Here is a 23,844-nt window from a genome sequence, read left to right as displayed (position 1 = left end):
TGGATCGTAGAAGCGTTCTTAAAAAATGATTTTGGCTCTTGGCCACTTTAGCCACTGTCACTAAAGCCCAGAGGGTACAGCTACAGGGTATTGTTTTGTGGCCAAAAACCCCCCAATGGGATGACATCCTTGGAGAATTGAAGGAAAAAATTTATCCCCAAATTTTAAAAAGACTATTTAGTAAAAGTCTGGTTTTATGTTTTTACTGCAGTATCTTTTATAAACACCATCAAGGAAGTAAAAAAATACTATTCCTATTGGAAAGCTGTATGAGAAACCTGATCCTGCAAATATTTTGGAACATGCTTAACAGTAATGCGGCCATTCTGACACAGACTGGAGGGGCACTAGCCCAGCCCCGGTCTCCTACAGAGACCCGTAGTCAATGCCTATGACAAGAGTTTAAGAACAGGGCAAGTAAAGTGATCTTTCTCCTACATACTCTCCCATCAGCAAGCAGTGTTTTTTAGGGACTTGTTAATTCTCTTGCTGTTTTAAAAGCTAGCTCTCCAATTAAAATTTTGCTGGCAAAGCTATGTTGGTTTAAGGGAATTTTTTCCCAACTGACATAGTTATGCTGGCAGAACTTCTAATGATATATTAATGTATCAACAGAAAAGTCTCTTTGCCTGTGTAGTTAATTTTGTTTGAGGAATCATCTTCTGCTACATCAGCAAAGGAACTACTTTGCTAGGCATGCACAACACGTTCATTATGGTAGTTTGTCCAAACTGACAAATCCTTTCAAATGCAGACAAACTTGAAGTCTGGACACACGCACGACAACTTGTAGGATGTCTCTGCCCTGAATGGTCAGAGACAACTTTTACTGAGGATTACCACATCAACAGAGCAGATGTAAGTCTGAACCAAAGGAGTCAATACAATGTGTTTGGACATCGCTGAAGGAAGCAGTAGCCACAGTAGACGTATGCAAAATGCACGTGGCTTCAAACCTCCTCCCAGTCAAGCTGACCACAAACACATCTTTAGGAACTTAGCTTTCGTATTATAGTTTTAATTGGTGCATACGATAAATACTGCTTGAGATCTTTGAGGTGTGTTACTTCTTACCACCAAATAAAACAGGCATATAATATTATACCAGTGTGAGGGCAAATTGAGAACTAAATGCCACAGATTAGCTATCTCTGTACATAAACAGAGTTATAAAACTCAAAGTAATGCTAATATTTACCTTTTATACTATTAAGTAAGCTATATATGTACATATTAACACATTTTCACAAACACACACAGACAGAGATGTGTTACATAATATATAGAAGGCATCTCTATATATTATATACACAAGCACTCTCTCAAAAAGTTACAGTAAACATACAGGCAGGCACAATAAAACAGTATTTTTGTAGAAAATATACTTAGTGCACATCTTTAGTGCTGAACAATATGTTAAAGCATCTGTATGTACTTTGAAAATTCTAAATGTAGAGCAGGCTACATTATTAAGATTTATTTCTATGATATTTGAGATTGCACAGTTAAAGGAAGATTCCCAAATGTAAAACCCTGATGACATGCATGTCAAATATATATTAAGTATGCTTTCAAATGCAGAAACAACAATTAAAGGCTTTGTTGTTTTGCTTTCGGCTTTATTTTACTTATTAAATTAGTTTTGTAGAAAATAAAGGTAATTTATTCTTAAAATCAAAATTATCTAGCTTTCTGGAACATTACCAAAACACTAAAGAGGTCTATACTTCCCCATCTTCTTCCAAGTTTTTAGAAAATAATTGACACAAGCTAATCAAACCACTTTCTGAATTCTGTAAAAATATTCTAAACATTTCTACTTTATAGGTCAAATTGCAGGATTAATCATGCCAGAGTATGATGTTCACCCATAGAGATGATCACTAAAAATAATCTGTTAAATTTCCAAACACTAAAAAATAAGTAAAAGCCATTAAGAATATAATTAAACATATACTTTTTTTTTTTCTGATGTATAATGTTTTGCAGTGGAAAGAATCACTACAGTGTCTTTTTCACTACTCAAGTGTAAACCGCTGTAAACAATTCCTTGGCAGAGCAACTGGGGCAAAGGAAAAAAAGAGGTGGGTGGGGAAATTAAAACATAAAGGAGGCAAGGGATGGATGAGGACAGAGGCATCATTTCTCGCTTTTAAGCTTTGAAGTCATTAGCATGGAGGATCTGAGCAGTAATTCTCATGGACAAGCGTGCTGGCAGTCCATTCGAAAGGAACACGGTTTCAGCTAGTCTATACAGAACATACCTGCATTTCAGATGAGCAATGGGTATGTGATGTTTTAGTTGTGGGAGAGTTGTTGCAGTATTTTTGCTTAAAAATGAAAATAAATAAATGCTGACTATGTTAGCTGATGACCGAGAAAATCTAGGAAAAGCATGAGGAACAACTTGCTTCCATGTTGAGGACGTTCAGGATTGGAAAGAGTAAAGAAAAAATATGAGAGAGGCACAGCTTGAAATTTTAAGTACTTATACCAAGTAACTTGAGAGAGTATCCATTTTGCTGCACAAACAGTTCACACCTGTGAGCCAGATTGCATGTGCTGAGCTGAGTTTAATTCACGCTGATTTAACTCACCACTGGAGGGGCTGAGCTGAGAAACATGAAAGTGGAAACAGTACAAGAAAGTGTACATGTGCAGTCACACCACCTGCAATTTATGGAAGCTGGGAATGAACACTGAGTAATCTGATATGGGAATGGTTATGTTCAACGTGTCACTTATTTTTAGTGACTATTTGGAGCGTTAACATTACCATGAGTAATAAAGAAAAGCTTACAAACACAGGCAGATGTATCAAAAATGTAAAGGATGTGCATGTTGCTATTCAATGGCATTAGTATGAATAATCTCATAAAACACTGAATATATTCTGTGCGCATGTATATCTAATACACATGTTCATCTTTCGGGAAAAAATACAAAGGTATGAGATGTATGCTACACTGAGGATGCCATTGAAACCTCAGTAAAGCTTGGTCAAAAGTTTGGTCAAACTGGGTTTCAGAAGCTCCGACATGTTCTAACCTGGAATGCCTAGACTGGAATTGCAACATGACAGAAGACAGCAAGGAGCTCCATTAAGTCTTTACCCAATTAAGTCCTTCTGCCTAAAGGGAAGCAGCTTGCATGTGGCAGTACGATAAAATGCTGCTGCTCAGCTAAATTTGAAGTGGCTAGACATGTATCAACTATGAAGGTAGTAGTGAGGCATCATAGCTCTCCCTGATGTCTTCAGAGAAGCGAAGCTTAGGCTGCCACACAGATTTTCTGTTACAATTTTGAAGTAATTTCCACTCATTGTGAAGTGCTGCTGTCCTTCTGCTACAACCTCTGTGTGGCCCCAATCCATGTGATGATTCTGCTGCCAAGTAAAATGCCATGGTCCCATAGTTCGAATTGTTCAATCTACATTGGAGCTAGGTCCACAGATCTTCTGGTAAAATGTAGAAGTGTGGGTACTGTTAGATCTCCCAGGGCTGTTAAATAACAATGTGACTCACAAGGAGAATCAATGGAGAAATTGTGCAGAATACCAGTCTACCTACGTTTATATTAATTAAACGCTCAAATTATCTAAAGATTAACCCTCTCCAGTTTCTTTTGGTGGCATGTCCTAAACACACACTGTCTTGTGGGCACATATTTAAGTGTTTCAGCTGTGTATTTCAGATGCTTACTGCTATGACAGAAACTCCAGCTGCTGTGCTGTTCGGTTTAGGGCCTGTGTTGAAATGCTTCTTTATCTTCCCAGCTACTGAGAGCTGATGTTCATTCTCTGGAAGGCCATCATCCTGCAGAGGAATAAAGCCAAATAAAACTTCAGAGAGAAAAGGTGAAATAAAGGAATTGCAAGGTGATTCTGATAGCACCTGTCAATACAGAAAAGTTTACAAGAAAGTTTGTAATGAAATACAGATCAGTCATTGTCTCCATTAATATATCTAAGGTATTTGTAAGATTAATATCATATTATGTCATGACCCAGCCTCTCTCTTCTTCTTTACCTAATATCTTCCTTTCAAACTTTAGGTAATGTTAGTTAATAAAAATTGTAAAATATTTTATTATTCTTCTACCATGTCTTAACTACCACTGCCCAGTTATTTTTAGGTCCATTAATATTTCTAAGCTTGATAAGCTCAGACCTGTCTATGGTTCTGTTTACTCATCACATAAATTTAAAGATAGTGACCTCAAAAGTAGAAAGAGCCCAAGAGATTATAGATACCAGAAGCCCCATTTTGGTAGGACACAGGAAAGGATCTCCAAAAGCCCTGTGAGACACCAATAAGGTCCCCGTCTCGTTGTAAAGGTTACAAACTCGGGGACTACGGGGTTGGGTGAATGTTCCAGCCACAGCTCAGTGAGTCCCACATCAATGAAACCCAGGCAAGATGGGAGCTGAGACATGCCCCGGCTGAGACCCTCAAGGGCGGGTGAGGGTCAACGCCAGGACGTATCATTGTATACGTCTGCAGGCCAGGTCAGGCGTGGGCTTACGGCTTGCTGTGGCTTTCCCCACAGACTATGACCGTACCGTACTAAAACCATAGTTAAACAAAGCCACCTCTGCAAATCGAATCTCCGACTGACTGATAACAAGGGACTGCAATTCCTTCCCCCGGTCTCAAGGCACACAAGCCTGTGATGCTGTGGGGAAAGGACAGACAGAGGTACAGACTGTCTGGGAAAGCAGAGAAGGGCTGGAGCCAGCTGTGGGTGGCCTCTTCTTCCTTGCTCAAAGACACATGTTCTCAACTTGAGCTAACCTGAGGTAAAAGCAGGCACACAACTACATGGCCAAGCAGAGGCAGACACATGTTCTGCTGCCGCATGCACCAAGTGAGCCGGCTGTGCGTGAGCTCCAGCCCAGAAGCCGTGCAGCTGGGCTGGGAGGTGCCTCCTCCGGCTGAGACACTCCACTTCGCAGAGCAAACCTGTCTATCTACACCTAGGCACGCAGGCATCCTCGACGCTGAAGAGAAACCCTAGCAGAAAGAAGGGAGTTTGCAGTTTTGTGCAAGTCAGAGGGTAGAATTCAAGCCCAAGAGAAAAAAGGAATTATTTAGAAATTGCAAATAAGATCCTTCTGCCTGAAAAAAGTGCAAAAAGCCACCGCTCGGTGACACTTCCCCGCTAGCTGAATATGCAGGATTTCAGGCAACAACATGCAGAATAGGTGGAATAGGCAACAAAATGCAGAATAGGCAGAATATGCAGGATATCAGGTCACTGGCCATCTGCAATGGTCATCCCAAGCTGGCACTGCATGGTATGTGTAGCTATCAACTGTTGAAAAAATTCTTAAAAATCCAGTTAAGCGAAGTCTTAGCAGAATACAGGCAAACAAGAGACAAGATCAGAATACAGAGAGATGAGAGGACACTTTTTTTTCTGGCTTTGCAGTAATTCTGAGTGCACTTAAAGAGTTACAGAGCTGCTACAGTGAATCATGAGTTCAGTGAGCATATGGGAATTTTAGGGAGGTTGGTTAGGGTTTGTTATTTATTTAGCTTGGGGAGTTTGTGTTTAGAGATCCCTCACTCACCCCTTAACAAAACGTCTCAGCTGGCAAAATACGGTCAAGTGCACACAGCTGCAAAACACAAAACAAAACAATACAACCCAGTAGCTGATTATTGTCTAGCACCGGGGAGTCTTGGCTCGGTGGTATATGATCCCTAAAAATAACCTGCTTTCCGCTGACCTTGCCTTTCCCAGAAGAAAGCTAGTCTGTGAAGCAAACTCTTCTTCACTGGGGGGGGGGGAATCATTCTCCTGGCTTTCTTTACATGAAAGCCTGCCAAACGTTCATGTCATCTTGTGAAAAGACTAAATTACGAAGAAGACAATAGTTACCAAGATTGTGGTAGTATTTTATTGGTGAAGCACCATACCCACAGTTCCAGTGGCAATGCGCCAGAGACACGTAGTTTGGGCTCCGGCTTGTAGATGAAATATCTTCCAGCTCAATTTAAGATGCAGCATAGGGATATATGGGAATTACTCTATTGTTATTAAATTTTCTTACTACTGTTGGTGCTACCTGATGTTTAGTAGTTATCTTTTTTTTTATTCCAACGTGATTTATAAACAAGCTAATATATATTAGCTGGCTCCTGGAATCACTTCAGCCAACAATAAAATAGATATTGAGGGTGAGAGATGACAGCTGTTTAACTACATACAAAACAAGCTGCTCTGCAGTTTAAAAAGGCAGGAAGTGAAAAAAAAAATCAGATTCACCAGAATCAGCAGGGTAAGTTGCAGAATTGGAGAACAGGCTAAATATTGCTGACAAGAATTTCATCAGGTTGCTGTAATGGGAGGGATGTCAGCCCCCAAAGAGGTTAACTGTTCCTTTCCCTTATTTTAACCTTTTGCTATAGGAACTACTTCTTGCAGCAGGTTAGGATCACAGAATTTCATCTCAGCTTTAGCAGTCAGGACAAGATCTTTTAAAGATGACTAGTTATTTTTGGTGCTCAGGTCTGGGAACTTTAAAGGGTCATGAGCTTCAGAAAACGTTGACTGCTGATGCTTTGGAAGAAGCACTCTCCTGAGCACGTCTCAGAAGTTGAGCAGTCAAAATTCTTTGACGGTTTGAAAACTCTGGTCCAGAATTTGAGTTTTCACCTGGACAATGTAAACTGCTTGGGATCTTAAGATATATGGTTTTTTTTATCAGCCTCCACAAAATACCTTTCATGGTCTATTTGCAAGAAATCAAAATAAAATTTAAAAAAAAGAGGCAGAGGGGTTTGGCATCATTTGAGTAATTAATAAACACTGTTTTCATGTTTGCATTGTTCTCTATGGCAGGACACATTGCCACTCAAAGAAAAAAGAAGTATTAAAAAGATCGAACAAAGTTCAGGATTCCCAGACTCCTGCTGCCCTGAAGCACTCGGATCCATTTCATAAGCCGGTCACAAGAACTTTACTTTCCAGGTCTAAAAGCATCAGATGAATAGGTCATTATATAAATAACAGCAGAAAATTAGAGCAAATAGAAGTGCTGGAAAAGCTTTTGGACTCTGTTTCCTTTAAGAATTACAGGGAGATTTTTCTTTGGGCAGTGTCTTAGGGTGTAACCAAAAGTAGTGCAGCTGCCAAATAAGAAATGTCATTTTAAATTAACTTCCTTACAAATGTTCAGCTTATTAGTATTTACTGCTTGGTTATTAATGTCTTTTGCACACAAATTTTCAAGGCAGACATGGTTAAGGAAATATGTAAAAGCTCCAGTTTCCCTAATTCTTTTTAGGCTGGTGTGTGCCATCTTCCTCCTCCAGCAACAACACACCGCATTTTATATTGATGATTTTAACAGCGAAGGATTTACAGAATGCAATCCATCCCCTTCAGCATTCACTGCTCAATGCTGTATTAGGAAATATTTACTACTTATACAACAAGAAGAGAGTAGGTTTGTCCTGTAACTTGTATAGTATAATTCAGGTTATCAATATCAGCAATGTTTAAAATGCCAGACCTCAAGCTTCCAGCCTCTTTTATAATTCTTTGGTTTTGCAAAGAATTTGAGCAGGTAAAGGAAAGAGCTGGGGTCCCTGTAGGGGAAGTATAAACTGATGGATTTGTTTCCAGGTCTAAGTGTACTGCAGAGGAGAGACAAATCCAAATAAACTAAATGGAGGGGGCAAGGAACTGCTGCTGAACTGCATTTAGAATTCAAGATCTCCATCTGTGGCAGTGGCACACAGCCAACATCTTTTCAGGTTTTGTTTTTTTTGAATTGAAAACAGCTGGGATATTATTGACATAGGAACTGCTTTACTGGTCTGACTCTGACCATAACAAGCTCTGCAGTTTCCAAGAGGATTCCAGCTATTTTTATAGCAAAAACTGAAACTGAAATGAGGGTTGGCTCCTATTGAAACTGTCAAAGCACATTCCAGGAATCTCAGCAATTTACCAAGTAATCACATAGTAAGCAGCTATAAAGTGGAATAGTTATTTACAATCTACAAAATGGTTTTATACAGTGTAAGCAGTTACAACACTTCTATCAAAGGTTTGATCAAAGAGAGAAAATGTTTCTTAAGATTGTCAAAGAAAACACATGCCTGCTTTTCAAGCCAGCTGTCCTATCCAGCATTTTAGCTGCAAGTTTACCACTCTATGAATAGGTTCAAAACTGAAATAAGAAAAGGGAAAGTAAAGTCCAGCATTTGATGCCACGGAAAAGTTTTTGAACAGGTTATCTGGGAAAATGGAGTGTTAGGTGAAAATTCCTTGTGCCATTTCTTCTCAGAAAGACAGTATTTTACGAAAGTTGCAGATAATTGCTCAGGTAATTATGACACATAGATTGCAGAGCCTTTTATAAACAGGGACGAGTATATTAATTCCCTGTCCTGAAGCTGGGAAAATGAGGTACAGGGAGGTTGTGTGACAGACTCCCAGCTGGTCAAGCTGGTGATGGTATGGGGATGTGAGGTCGGGTCTGACACCAGCGTATCATTCTGCCTCCGTACACCAGCAGGCTGTCCCTGCTAGGCTATCTGCTGCATACTGCTCAGACCCACTTCAGGCAAGTGTCCTTTTTCATGAAAGCATTTAAGCACCTATTTCAACTCAGCCATGTTCTTATTTCTCCTGAAGTGAACTAGGATTTTAGTGCCATCTAGTTAATTTTATGCCTAATATTAAGTGTTTCCATGTGTGATGCCTTGAAATAGGAGTGACATTTGGAATGTGCTCAATCAAGCACTTTCCTGAACTGGTCCCAGTGCTGGCCTTTCTCCTTCCAGAAAAAATATCTGGAGGATACATGAGAGAATTCAAAAGAGGTTTTCATCTGCGTTATGAACTACTATTAGCATATTGCTGAAGACAAAATACTGATTTGTCTCAGTTGCTAAAAGTAGCGACTGGACAGAAAAGAAGAAATTACAGAACTGTCATGGAATATTTGTTTCACTTATTTATGGAGAGAACTGCTACAGGTTTTGATTGCGAAGAGTTATAATCAGCATAAAACTACAAGAAGTGCAGCAGAGCTAGACCAAAGGTGAATTGAACATAGTGTCCTGTTTCCAACAATGCATCGTAGTCACTGTTTATGAAATAGTACATTCAAGGAAGACAAGTAGATCTTGAACTTTCCCTGGTATATCCTCCAGTTTCTGCGAACCAAGTACTTAAGATCTTTGTGAGCCAAGAGTTGTATCCAGACCACCATATTTAATAGGCACCAAGGGGCTCATCCTCCAAAAATGTATCAAACTCCCTTTTGAATCCATTTATACTTGGCATCTACAGCATCCTCTGGCAAAGGGCTCTGCGTTTTAACTTATTGCACAGAAACCCAGGAATTTGCCAGGGTGCTTCAGTAACCAGAGCTCAGGTTTTGGTTACTGGCGCTCTGGAGTGTTAAAAGACTTTAGGCCCCGGCCCTTTTCCCCATCCCTCCCCATCAGCAGGCACTAGCGAGGGCAGGGAGCAGACCCTCATGTCACCTGCACACCACCACCATCATGCTACTGACAAAGAGCTGCACCTCTTCTTCTCAACACATCTCGCTAAAATGGCTTCCTAAAATACATCGTGGTGTAATTGAAGCCAAAAGAAAAAAAAAGTGTCCGGGGGGAGCATTAACAGTTCCAATGTATTTTTCAGAAAAAGAAGAAGATTAGTGACCACATCCTTACGTGGTGCAAACAAGTGATTTTTCAGTAACCTCAGCAGCAGTGTGCAGACTGACACTGCGGGTGAGCTGGCCTCTCTGTGGCTTCTGATCAGTCACTTCCATCTCTTCCTCAGCAGCACTCCAGAAATCCCCACCCGTTCTCCTCCCGTGGAGACAGAGAGACACCTCAGTCACCAAAAGTCATTATAAACTGTGACAGAACACTATGTCCAAGGACAGCACCTGGCACCAAGGAAAATTAATATTTCAGCTGCTTGAATGTCATCTTAAAAATGAAAAGATTTTCATCAGACATTGTCCCGGATCCTTGCACTCTTCATACACTGCAGAAGTGCTCTGCATGATAAAAGCATTTACAATTAAAAAAAAATATGGTTTGGGCAATAAGGGAGCCTCCAAGACTAAAGCATATACTTGGTAAACACCTAACTAACTAATCACCACTATTCTGGGCTATATGGAGGATACTTTCATAAAAAAAGATTAACATTTGAGGCTACTGTATATTTGAATTTTTAGAATAGCGTTTTAGTGAGAAAAAGGTTTTGGATACAGTAGGTGAGGGACCAAATAGTATTCCAGGGAGGACTGCAGACTCAAACTTGCAACAAACAAAACGAAATATTATTTCTTCCTCCTTTATTTTCCTTCTCTGCTCGTCCCAATTGTATTTCTTTTCTCAGTCTTCCCTTCTGAATTTGAATCTGGATTTTCTCCAGTTTTTCCTTCTTGTCATCCAAATATTTTAAGACATATTAAATAGTCTGACATAATTAACAAATATTAAGTAGTGTCCTTGTCTCAACATTAATTAAAGAGAAATCTCTTTATTCTCTGCCACATTTATCTGTATGCCACCTCACTGATTACCACTTTTATGGCACATGTCCGGTCACTTAGAGATAAGCCAGGATACCTAAATAGCTATTTCATGGTAACTCAGATTAAAGGATATGGCTGCACATAAATATATGTGTATTTCAACATCAGAAGCTAAATATGATTCTAAAGGTTTCCCTGTTTCATGCTGGATCAAGTAGGCTTAACACTATGGACTATATTTCAATAGCTCTTAATTACGACTGTCAGATTTTTGAATGCATCTGATTTTAGGAGAGCAAAATGTGTCACTGAACCCGCAAGCTGATTGTTAGAGGTATAAATTTGTCAAGTGGTGTTGAGATGTGTTGAAAACCTGGCCCAAAATATTTCAGAGAAAATGTAGCTGAGCATGCATAAAATAGCGAATACTCCAAGGTATGCGATATACTAAACCAGCCTGTAACCCAGCTGATTTCCAGTTAAATCTGTGGCATTTTTAGAATGTGCTGGCTCCAAAAGGGCATAGAAAGGACTTGACAGAAATGAGCTCAAAGGTGCCAAATTACAAGGAGCATCTACAAGCCTGAAAATACTTACATTAACCCATGGATGCTCAAGAACTTGCAAGGCTGAGAATCGCAGATCTACATCTACTTGAAGCATCATTGTGATAAGTTCCTGAGAAATGGAATACTGGGTCAAATTTAAAGAACATTTTTAAAGAACAAATCAACATTTAATTCACTAAAGTGCTCTTCAACTGATTATGTAAGAGTGCTCAAAGAGAGAGTGAACTACCAACTGCAGAAATATATTAAGATTATTAAAAAAAAGAACAACTATGAACTGCTGAACTTTTAAATCAGTATCTAACAGTATCTTGAAAAGCTAGAAGACAGTTTTGAGTTACAATTCTGTAGCCACTGTTTAAGAGAAAAGCACTTAATACATAATGTACAAAACAGATGGTCGCATGAAATTAGGTTAGCTTCCCATTAAAAAAAAGCCAATTCCTCTGTAGGAAAAAAGCCAGCAAATCTAGAGTTTTACTTTAAGCTCTTGTATAAATGACATAGAAGATATTAAAAAAAACCACTTAAAAACATTATTTTTCATCCTCTGATTTCCTCTGCAATTACCTCGTTTTCAACTAGCATATAAATAAACATATATCTAATTCCACCAGTGAGTGGAGTGCACAGAAAACAGGATGGCAGTATGACAGCAAATAAAGGGGTATCACCGAAGACCAAAGTTAATAATTATTAGTGACAGGGAGAAGTTAAATGAATGGGCTAACGCTTCAAAACAGAAATTTTAGGCTGAACTATTTGGAAGAAGGAGTTTCACAGGAAAACACCATTGGCAAAGGACCTGCAGAGTTCTCATTAATAATGCTACAAAATAAAGCCTGCTACAACACAATGATGTGGTTTAGAGGACTTCTTCCAACTCCATGACTGTGTCTTGTTCATTAACCTCAATGGTTAACAGGCTAAAATGCTGGTACTGATCACCCTCCTCATATCTGTAAAAGCAGGATGTAACTCTCTGAAGAATGGAGATTCAGAACGTAGAACGCTACTTTCATTACATGCATCCACCTCCAAATTTCTTTTTTTTTTTTTGAATAATTAAACATTGTCACACTGAAAGACATAGGAAGACAGTTTTGCCTGGATTTGCCTTACAGGCTACAGAAGTAAACTGTCAGAAATTAAGCACTTATCTACAGGATGACCATATGAATAGTTTTATGGTTTTGGCTTTTTTTTTTTAACATATACGTGTATTATCTCTTTCTCTATTTATATTTATACACATGACTATAGTAAATGCCAGATCCCTAGAAAGTCTGTGAGTTAAGCTGTTGCTCCAGTGCACTAATGAGAGTTAAAAACCTTCATCTGATCTGCAAGTATAATGAACTCTGTCAGGATCTGTATCTAAAAAGTATTGTATCTGCCTTAGCACACCTCAAGCTCTACCTCTCATGTCGTGTGCCAAGAGGCTACAGCCCATGAACTGGTGGACGGAAGAAGTCTGTATTTCGTACGACACCGACAACAATACGGAGTCACAGGCAATGCGAGGCTTGGTTCTTTGACAGAAAGAAACAACAGACATATCATCTAATGGGATTAATGAGGGGAAAACAGCCTCCTTATAATATTATTATATAATATTCAAAGGCTCCAGGTTGGTACCTGGTCCCCATCATAAGTACATACAAAGCACAGTCCTGGGGAGCTTTCAAGCTAAGAAGTGTAGGTCAAGCAAAGTTACTTAAAATTTTTCTTGATCAGTAAGGGCTGCTGGTGCCTCTCTTGTGTGAGACATCATATAGAGAACCACCTGGAGTCTAACAGACAGGCAGTGATAAAACGACAACATACTCGGTGACCCAGAGGAATTTATAGGTGTAGCAGGAGATGTATGAAACGTCAAATACAGCACTGTGAAAGAACACCATTCATTAGATACTGGCACTGGGAATCATATCGGAGAAGAGAGCATCATCAACTATATAAACCTACCTTTGCAGAGTCAGAAACGTTGTCCCAATACGGAGATGGAAAATCCACCTGTCCCATCAAAATCTGATCAAAAAGCACTTCTTGGTCATCTCCACTTCTGGAGGAACAGAAACAAACAAAAACAAAAACAACAACAAATCCCACAAAGAAATTATTTCTAGAGCTGGTTTCAATAGCCTTCTTGAAATTGCTTTGAATTGGCGATCCCTTAGTATGCTTTAGGAAGCTGTCAATTCCCCCCAAGCATGCAACCATGGGTGTGAATGGTGAGATCATAAAACAAAGTGCATTTGGTACATTCTCTCTGAGGTAACCTGCTTCTCTTTACGATTGTCAACAACTTTGCAATTGCTTTGAGGGGGAGAAAAGATCTGACATGTCCTTATTAAGTGGCTTACATTTTAATTACCTTTTACTGACCACAAAATATGTTGTATTTGGTCCATGAAAGAAGATGCTTATTTCACTGTGTATTTTAAACATCAGGCAAAGGCACCCAAAACCCGTAATGGAGGCTCTTGTTTTGTAAAGCAATGAAGTTTAAACTAAAATAAACAAACATGAGACAGAGATTTTACAGTAAAATCACAGACATTTATGGGGTTTGTGTAAATTACTATGCAGAGCACGGGAAAAACAAACCCTTAGAGAACTTTTTCCAGTGGGAATCTCTGTGCTTAATGCAAAAGCAGCACAGGGACCAATTCACAGAACAAGGATGGTTGAATAGATCAGTTCATACCCACGGAACGGAGGGAAACCACAGAGCAGGATGTAAGTAATCACACCCGCTGCCCAGATGTCCACCTTCAAGCCATATCTAGAAGTGTGAGAGACACTGTTAGACATCCGACTCCTATGAACTACAGTACAAGAACAGAGGAAACATCTTCAGAATTATTAATAATTTCTTATATATTCTCATCTGAATTTTCTCTATGTCCTATCTACCTATCCTAATTCCGCTTTCAAACCTTTTTTACATTTACATCTTAAAACCACATCAGATCAGAATGTAGGAGTGGACAGAAGATGTTGTGCTGTATTCTTGAGTTAGACAGTGACACCTACCAACTTGAAGCCTGCAAAGGTGAAACAGGCTGCTCAAGCCAGCAGGCATTTACTCTGTGGAACAAATCAGAAGAGGACAGTGCATGATAACAAAATAAAATTAAGTGACTGGTAGGTAGCAGTCTCTGGGGACTGCTTAAGAATTACTTGTATTGTATCTGCAAATGGCTAGTTAGTAACTCAGTGTTAAGCTGAGAAGTTAGAGGCCAACAACTGACAGAGGAACCTACTATAACTCCAAAGTTGGCCCTGCTCTGAGCTGGTTTGGACAAGATAGCCTCCAGAGGTCCCTTCCATCTAAAGTGTTCTACGAGCCATGAATCGGCATGATACCCAAGCAAAGGCAGCATAAAAATCTTAATTGCAAGAACTCCTATCTGGCATATTGGTGAGAACATGCTCCACTGTGTACACATCAATGAATAGCCACTAGAAGTGATTTACCCAGTTTCAGCGATGATTTCTGGAGCTACATATGTTGGGGTCCCACAAACAGTATATAGAGGTCCATCCACAATTGTTGCTAGGCCAAAGTCTCCTAGCTTCAGGGACTTGCTTCCATCCTGGTGTTCATAAACCTAAATCAAGAGGAAAATTCTCTTAACACAGTACCATCAAGGTAACTACTATATCATTTACTAACTGCCTGAAATGTTGCTTCTAATTTACAGTCTTTTTTCTCCTCCTTACCTACCACATACTTCTCTGCTTGCTTTGAAAATTGGCAGACAATTTGGACAACTTCCCTTGAATGCACTCAGGATGTTTGGGAAAGACTTACCTCGCTACCTGGCCAGCAAAGGACATACTACTTGGTAGAAGCTAAAGCCCAGAAGCAAAGGTCTGACCTTCCAGCAGTAACGTTCCTAGGTTAACTCCCCACTGACAGCCAATTCACAGTGTAGGGTTTTTGAGTTTATCCATTTTACTTGCATGGAGCTTAAAGGCTTGCACAGGAATTTCAACTTCTTAGATAATAAAACAGTGACTACACTGATAGCAACAACAGATTCTTCTCTGTGTATTGAAGTCACAAGATGCAAACCTGGCTGGACTATTTCACCTAGAAACACTGTCCTCTCCCTGGATGACTGTTAAACACCAATCAGTGTCTTAATGGTATGTTACCATCATCATCAACAGACATAGGTAGGGCTGTTAATGAGTATACATGAAAATCCTGTCTTAAAACATGGTCTTCACAGCAGCAACACGATCTTTCATGGTTTTTTACGAGTGCAAAGGGAGATTAAAATATAGTCAGAAGAAAAAAGCTAGAAACATCAGTTAAAAATACACAATTTTAAAAGCTGGCTTAATGCGAAAGAACAACTCCAAACCTGCAAACACTGAAAACGTACAAAAAATGCTTAAAATAAAAAGAATAAATTAAACACTAGACTGTGAGTCTTTCTTTAATCCAGCTGCTGGTTTGCGTTCTTTCTTCCTATTTTGAAATTGTTTATGATGCAGTTTAATGCTGTTTACCATAATAGCACCTTAAAAAATGGAAACAGCCTACAGGAGGTCTTCTTAAAGTATATATGCATCACATTATTATTTTGCAACCCAAATCAAAGCCCCATGCAGCCTGGCTCACCAACAGTGATATCCTGACAACAATTAGCAGTAACACTGTGCAAAAATAGAAGATATCATACTTCACAATCAAAACCAAAATCATCCTTAATACCCACCTTGACCAGCTACTCCTGCATCACAAATCACATTTACCTACAACTGTTTGCAGAGGAAAATCCTAGATCTTTTTCTTACAAAAATGCAATAAATTCTACAATGGACCCTTGAACAGTTCACTTGGTGCACAAATGAAATCTTGAAGTCTCTTGCCACTGTTTGCTACCTATCTGCTATAGCTCATAATAATTAGTTATATTATACAGCCCCCCCCAAGTTTCTCCTTTGTTAATGTTAGTCATGTCTAGAGAGAAAACCCCTTTGTGTCCTGAATCCCTGCTACCAGGTGATACAGCCACAAGCAGACATTCAGAATACACAAAATTATTCTCCTTTCCTTATATTATTTTTAATAATACAACTGGATCTTTAAGAGGACCAGCAATTTGATATGGATTCACATTTCTTTGCTACTAAGCCAGAAAAAAAGATAGGCTTATAGAAACTCATTGGAAAAAAAGCAATTATGATTTTATTAAAAACACAGATTGTTAAATACATCTGGTTCCTGAAACTAAAGAAAGTGCTCTCTGAAATGGCAGTAATAAATCTAATTTCAACAACAGTTTTAATTAAAGGCTAGAGACTAGAGCTTTAAATATTCACTTGCTGAAAAATGTAAAGTGTGCACTTAGACATCAAGAGCTGAATCCAGTCTAATTAGTATCTCATATTCTATTTCATGCGGTTGTCTTTTACAAAGCCCTCTCTGAGTTGTGTTAACCAGTGAACATTCATAAATTCCCTCCTTCAACAGACCACACCCTGTATGACTCATATATCCTGGAAAATAATTATGGAAAAGGCTTGTTTGGCAATATTTACCAATGCAGAAGGTTTGGTACTGTGCATTTTCTAGTATTTTGCCCCATCTGTTTCCAGGAATTACTCTCCTTGGAAAACTACTTCAGTTGACTTGTAAAACTGAAGAAAGTAACTTTTCCCTACCCTGTTATAACTCCATATAAAAAGGAGCCCAATGTGAAGCTGTGGTATGTTACTTGCCAGTCAAGGAATGTGAAAGATAATTTAACGCTCAAGTTATTCAGAACAAACGCTATATATGTTCCACTACATTTAAATACTGAAGGGCAATTAAAGAAATGGGGATTAGTGCAAATTACCTACTATGTAGTGCTTTTAACTAAGCAATAAAACTGTGTAATTGTACAACACTAATTGAATGCAGCCACACATAATTGTGTGCCACCATATGTATCCTATTACTATAAAGACTGTCAGTATTTTCTAAGCTGCTCTTGAGATCAGTGCAGATGGCAACAGTCAGAGAAGTTGTTCTCTAGGGTTTATTATATGGCTATAAAGACATCCCATGACTTGACAAAATAAACGTGCTAAATAGCAGCAATTATGAAAAATGTTCCAATTAAAACATGGAAGACACTCTCTAGAGAACAAAAAAAATGCTAAAAAATCACAGGTATTCAGCATACCCTAAACTCTTGGACAGTTGACTGTTAGGTGGGCTTTGCATGCCTTGAGGATAATAAGGAATATTTAAGCACTTATAGAAATAACTGGTGTTGCACATAGGATGTTGAGACAGGTTCACACACACAAAGATTTATCAGCAGGGTCTAGCTGATGGCACACATCAGCTCTAAGGGTCAAAGTTACTTTTGGGGAAAAGGAAAACCCAAAGAAGAGAAAGAGGGAGGTGAAAGGGAAAAGCTCTCCCAGGAGCTGGGAAGAGATGCAACAAGGAGGCTCCAGATGAGCATCCTCCTCTGGACGCCCTCTGCAGAGGAGCATGTTCGCCTTCACCCCCCATATTTTTCCTGTAGTAACTCTATAGCTTTTGTCAGGCCTTGCTCATCCTCCCTGTTGATTTTTCCTGCTAATGGGGCTGTTAGCCTTGCGGCATGTATTGATCGGGGCAGATGCTGCCGCCCTGGTTAGTTACTTCACTTTGGGCAGGCCTGTTATAGGCTCCCCTAAACCTAAAGCTACAAGCCATGGGTAGGAAAAGGGCGGGGCGGAAAAGGCAGATTCTTACACCGGTGGCCAGGAGAACCCGCTGTAACAATGCTACCGGGGTTTGCAGGTGCAAGACCGTGACAGCAATGGCGTGAAAGCAACACCACAAGAACAACAAAGGAAAAATACTGCCATGACCACTTAGGTGAAGGGTTACAGAGCTGCAAGCAAAAGGCAGGCTACAGAAGGCAAGTAGAAGGTCTTTAGCAACAGAAAGGCTAAGACCATATGGCATTTTGCAAGTGTTTTATAAATGCCACAAAAACAACCCTAATTGCAATCTTGTGGTACAAGGAACTACCCATCCCATTTGACAGATAAGAAGATAAAAGTAGAAAGGTCAAGAGACGCTAAGGCCACAGACAGCCAATGTCAGAGACAGGGTCAGAACTCAGGTAAGGCTGGTTCCAAAGCACTCTTCTAAAACAGCGTTCGTGTCTTTCAAGGACCTGATAAACCTTAGAGAATTAATATAATTTGTGAATCAAATGCTGGCTTTTGAGAGTTAGGATGCTGCAAAAGCTTAAGTGCTGCATCCTCACTGCTCAGTATCAATATCAACGTAGGACCTTTACATGTGCACAACATCGGAAAAATAACTCAGAAACAATTCAGCTGCAATGCAAACAGTGTGATCATTCCTGGTAGTGGGTAATTACCAGAGACGGCTGGGCAGGCAAATCTAATCCTCTCCCTCTTGCCCCCACCCCCCTGCCTATCTTTCTCTCTTGCCCCAAAAGCTTAACTCTACTGTTGTCAGACTTCAGGAATTTAGAGACATGTCAAGACAGCAGCAGGGCAAGCCTTGCCCCAGACCAAGACCCTCCTTCACACTCCAAGTCACAGCATTAAGGAATCCTGGCATGTGATTGCTATAACTTCTGCATGCAGCCACCTATGATCACCAGCACAAGGGCTGTGAAAGCAGTATCAATCGTTAGTGTCTAGTGAAACTTCTACCAAATGTATTTTTAGCAGTTTCTGGAAAATGAGGGCAGGCTACTTCCTCACCCAGAACTATAAAGGCACCTGCCGCTAGAGAAGCCTCAACTGTAAAAATCCCACTCCCTGGAAGTTTAGTAAGATCTACTTGAGTCAACTTTCCCATAAAAACTCTTCAGTGTTTTGCTGGTTTCAGCTGGGATAGCGTTAATTTTCTTCATAGTAGCTAGGATGGGGCCATGTTTTGGATTTGTGCTGGAAACAGTGTTGGTAACAGAGGGATGTTTTAGTTACTGCTGAGCAGTGCTTACACACAGTCAAGGCCTTTTCTGCTTCTCACACCACCCCACCAGCGAGTAGGCTGGGGGTGCACAAGAAGTTGGGAGGGGACACAGCCGGGACAGCTGACCCCAACTGACCAAAGGGATATCCCACACTGTATGACGTCATGCTCAGCATATAAAGCTGGGGAAAGAAGAAGGAAGGGGGGGACATTCGGAGTGATGGTGTTTGTCTTCCCAAGTAACCATTACGCGTGATGGAGCCCTGCTTTCCTGGAGATGGCTGAACACCTGCCTGCCCATGGGAAGTAGTGAATGAATGCCCTGTTTTGCTTTTCTTGTGTGCAAAGCAAAGATAAACTGTCTTTATCTCAACCCACAAGTTTTCTCACTTTTGCTCTTCTGATTCTCTCCCCCATACCCCTGGTGGGGGAGTGAGCGAGCGGCTGTGTGGTGCTTAGCTGCCGGCTGAGGTTAAACCACAAGAAGTGTCAGGCAGGACTAAATGCGCTAAGTCATGGCAGAGAGCACACAACTGAGAGAACTGATATTCTAGGTATCTTAAACATTGTTTTATGGTTGCAGAATATATGGACAATTGGACCATCTTGATACTGGAACGTCAGCAAATTTGGGAAAACTCAGAGAACAGAAATAATCAGGGGAAATTAATTTCTCAGAAGAAATAAAACTATGTCAGTTGGAAAACACAACTGCTGCATTCAAGAGTGCAAAATTCTCAGAAGAAGGACTGATTGCCAGGGTATGTTTTTCATTGTCTTCAGTGGATAGGGCTCATACAGATTCAGTCAGGAAAAAGAAGATTCAGGCTTTTTAGTAAAGTGTATTAATAAAAGGTGCTATGGGATTATTTGGGAGGTGCATCAGGGAAAGGAAGGACTCTGAAGTCTCTTCCTGGTTCTGCCCTGACGTACTACATGATTAGGGCACAACATTTATACCCACCATGTTTGTAAAACTGAACTGCTACTAATTACTGAGGCAGCTGCAGAAGCACAGAATGGTCTATTGAGGACAGAACACCTTTGTATTTATGAACAACTCTGTCACTGTATCCTGGGGAACAGTCTAGACATACCAGCTGATGTTACTGTACTTTTTGTGATAGCTGTTATTCTTAGGAGAGCTTTACAATGCTAAGGTTAAAACTAAAAGACCAATGACTTAAAAGACTCGGATAAACTTGCGGGGGGGAGGATGTGGAGAGAGAGTAACTAACCAGAGAGAAGCGCAGACCTTCTCTCACACACTCCCAAGTTATCAACAATACCAAAAGCTGAATTTTCACTTACCAGTAGATTCTCCGGCTTGATATCCCTGTGGACAATGTTCAGGCTGTGAAGATATTTGATGGCACTGGCCAGATTGTAAAGCATCCCGCTGGCATCCCGCTCTGTATATTTGTTGGTGGAAGTAATAGCATCAAAAAGATCTCCTCCCTGGAGCAAAATGACCATGGCATATGAGCAACACTGCTTGTGAAATGACTGAAAGATTTAGGGAAGATCAAGGAGCATCATTTATAGACGAGGAGGAGGAGGGAGGAGCAGTACAGTTTCCTTGCAGCTATAAACTTTGGGTACTGTGATGACATCCCCCATAATGGCAGCTGAACATATCAGTAATTCAAAGCCATTTGTTACGGTTTGGTTGGTCAGCCAAGAGGCCAGAGTCTCCACTGCAAACTGTTCCCACCTGCTGCTGCTTTTGTAACATGTCCAGCTCTTGCCAACCTGTGTGTTCAGAGCCCCTGTTGTCAATTTCTGGCATGCCTACATACTTGCCTGTCACGATGCCACGTACCAACCCTTCCCACTCTATTATAATCACAAAGAGGCTGACATCAAATTTTTGCCCAAAGTCTGACTGAACTCCAGAAAAATGAAGAAATTCTGAGTAAAACTTAAACCAGCCACCTGTCATCACTGCTAGCATATTTTAAAAGTCTGTTTCCATCTCATAAAACTTTGAAAACATGGATTTTAGAAACCACTTTCTCTACACAAGATGTGAAGTTTTTGATAGTCTGATGCTCTTCTTGCAGCTAACACTGAAGAACTTCCCAGCATATATATCAGACAATCATACTGGAAGACACTTAAGAATTAACATTAGTATGTCACCACAGCTACAAACACAGATGGCAGCTTGTCCCATTTCCAGCTCATTGTGCTGTCTACTGCAGTGAAAGAAAAACAAGAAAAGAAGAGAGAGAGAAAGAAAGAAGAGAAGAAGGAAAATTAGGTGGAAGTCCTTGAAGTTGCAATGATCTTCACCAGGATCTGAGGCAGCCATGACATTTGGACTGTATTTCCAGAGCTGAGCTGGCAAGTGGGAAGACGAACATGTAAGTTCTTGGAGAAAGACCAAAAAACAAGTTTAAAGAAGAGATTAAGGAGGAAGCTTGACAGAGTGGAGGAAAAAACAAACACCTTTTGAGAGATACTACTCAGAGGTATTGGGCCTTTGGCCAAAATCAAAGCAGCACCATGAAGGAAACACAGACCAACAGGGAAAAAAAAAGAGGAGGGAAATGATAATTCTGCAAAAACAATGCAAAAGTCCCTGCTGCAGTCAAAACATCAAGGAAAAAAAATTATCACAGGAGACTATATTTTAAAGAAAAAGTAGCTATTTTCTGAAGGCAACAGAGGGGTCCCAGCTTTGCCAACCCTCATGATTTTATCAACAGCCTCAAGTTATTTGACAGGTTTTTTTAAGGCTCAGCTCCAGAGTAAACACGGTTTTCATGAAGAGAAAGGAGGAGGAGGAAGAATCAAAAAAAAGAATTTTTCCAGGAACCATAGCTACAGAGAAAGAGGTAGGAAAAGACAACCACCAAAGCCCCAAACCTGAGAAAACAGACATTACTTGTTAAAAAAAACCAAACAAACTATTAAAAATTTTGCATTGTTGAAGTGCAGCTGAAGTCTGCCAGGGCAGGTTTATTCCCACTGTAGATGCAAAACCCCAGCTTTGGAAACTGCTTGCAGCCAACCATTGTCAAATCTGGATCACATCAAAACCTCTTGCTCTGGCTGGTGATAGATCAAGATACATCAAGATACATAGTGTCAAGGAAAAGGAGGAAGAAAAGGCCAAACTAAACCAGATAGAGGATTAGAAAGAAAGGCCAAATATTTGGCAAAAATACAATACCATGTACTTCATGGCATTAGCTGATCCCTACATATTAGATATCAGCATGTGGCAAAATATGTGGGATAAATAATCTATCTTCCCTAAGCTCCTTCCTGTGAAGCCCCTGTACCAGCTGCTTTTTAACATGAGGTAGTGGATTAGACAGATCTTTGGTCTTATCTAATACATTCCAGATGCTCAGGAGAAGTGTCAATAACATCAGCAAAGGATCTGCCTCCAAACAAAGAAAACAGCCTGAGCTGAGATGTGAGGGGCGAGAAGGAAAGAAGGTGAACCTTAAAAAGAGAACGGAAAATTTCAGCCTAAAGTCAGAAGAAAAAGAACAAATGTTCATGCGCAAGAGAAACCTAAACTTAGAAAAATATAGAGGTTGCAGAGCACATTAACAGGCGGTCAAGCCAATCTGAAGCAGAATCATTGTCTCCAGTTAAGCAGCCTACTTTACATGGTAAAGTTTCTTACCAGGTAGCCTGGTAAGAAAAGAGAGCAATCCCAGTCTGTGGGATTGTCTGCAGTTAAAAGAGAGGCGATATCCTGCAAAGAGTTAACAGAGCTGACAGCTATATCAGGCAGAATTGTTTTCAGACTTCCCTTTCCCTGAAGAGCACTTTAACCTGCAAGGTTCTGCTTAGCCAATTCACACAGCAGGTCACTATCATTTATTCAGGCACAAGGGTGAGTTCAGGATGACATTTCAGTCTTAAATCCCCTGTTCTGGAGTGAAATGGGACCAGTAACATCTGAATGCAGTTTTTATCATCTGTGCACATGAGGAAGTATACTTGGAAGTACAGTAACCAATTATTTATTTATTACCTTGTTATGTAAATGATATAATCTCTCTTTTCTTCTGCAAAAGTGAAATCATATCCTGGAGCAGTAAAGGAAACTCTGCAATAAATCTTGCTTGTTAAATTGGCCAAACCCCTGTTAGGTTTGAATAACAATTTTGTTTCGCTGTGTAAAAAGGCAACGTGCCAGAAACCAGGTCCTCGCTTCCTTTTACAAGCACCACTTGCAATGTGTTTATATTTGTATTTATGAAGTGCTTTTTCTTACACTTTACAAAGCAATGGCCTATCTGCCATGAGGTGAGGGCAGTACTTGCAGCAGCCACTTATGTCAAACATGTTACTGCCAATTAATGCAGGGTGGTATTAACTGAAACCGTGCTCTGCAGTATCAAGCCTTTTCTCCTTGAATTTCTTTCCTGTCTGTGAGTTTGATTTAAAGTCAAGTCTTCAAAAGTCAGTCACTAACAGATGGTTAATCAATTCTAACAGTGCACGCTATGAAATGGTAACAGTCAGCAATTGGTGAATAAACAATTAATGTCTTTCCAGAAATACCTTCCCTGGTGCCCACAGAGTATAACAAGGCGGTTTTTTCTAATTAAATATTAAGGAATAGATGTTTGCTTCAAAGAAACAAAGTTAACTTCCCAGGATTAGGATATTTCTTCTAAATCTCTTCTAAATCTCTTCTATTATTCCACATAAAAGTAAAGAACATTAAAAGAGTGCTCTCTAGGATATCTGAACTATAGAGATGTCTATAAAGCCCTTCTATAGCATAACTAAAAGCATAAATATCTTGGTATGTGCAGCAATCTTGA

General features: G+C 39.9%; 1 protein-coding gene across 2 annotated transcripts in view; it reads right to left on the bottom strand.

Annotated features, from left to right (window-relative positions):
* Positions 1-23,844, bottom strand: part of DCLK1 (doublecortin-like kinase 1) — a 249,288-nt gene that overhangs the window by 11,698 nt on the left and 213,746 nt on the right. For both annotated transcript variants that reach the window (XM_009327719.1, XM_009327720.1), the window contains exons 10-15: positions 20,360-20,506; positions 14,572-14,705; positions 13,799-13,876; positions 13,057-13,153; positions 11,117-11,197; positions 3,702-3,815 (exon numbers count right to left, since the gene is read on the bottom strand). In XM_009327719.1, the coding sequence (XP_009325994.1) occupies positions 3,702-3,815; positions 11,117-11,197; positions 13,057-13,153; positions 13,799-13,876; positions 14,572-14,705; positions 20,360-20,506 (651 nt within the window). The remainder of the gene's footprint in view (positions 1-3,701; positions 3,816-11,116; positions 11,198-13,056; positions 13,154-13,798; positions 13,877-14,571; positions 14,706-20,359; positions 20,507-23,844) is intronic.

The sequence above is a fragment of the Pygoscelis adeliae genome, unplaced genomic scaffold, assembly GCF_000699105.1.
Source record: "Pygoscelis adeliae isolate BGI_AS28 unplaced genomic scaffold, ASM69910v1 Scaffold14, whole genome shotgun sequence".
Lineage (NCBI taxonomy): Eukaryota > Metazoa > Chordata > Aves > Sphenisciformes > Spheniscidae > Pygoscelis > Pygoscelis adeliae.
This window is presented reverse-complemented; position numbering and strand designations above follow the sequence as displayed.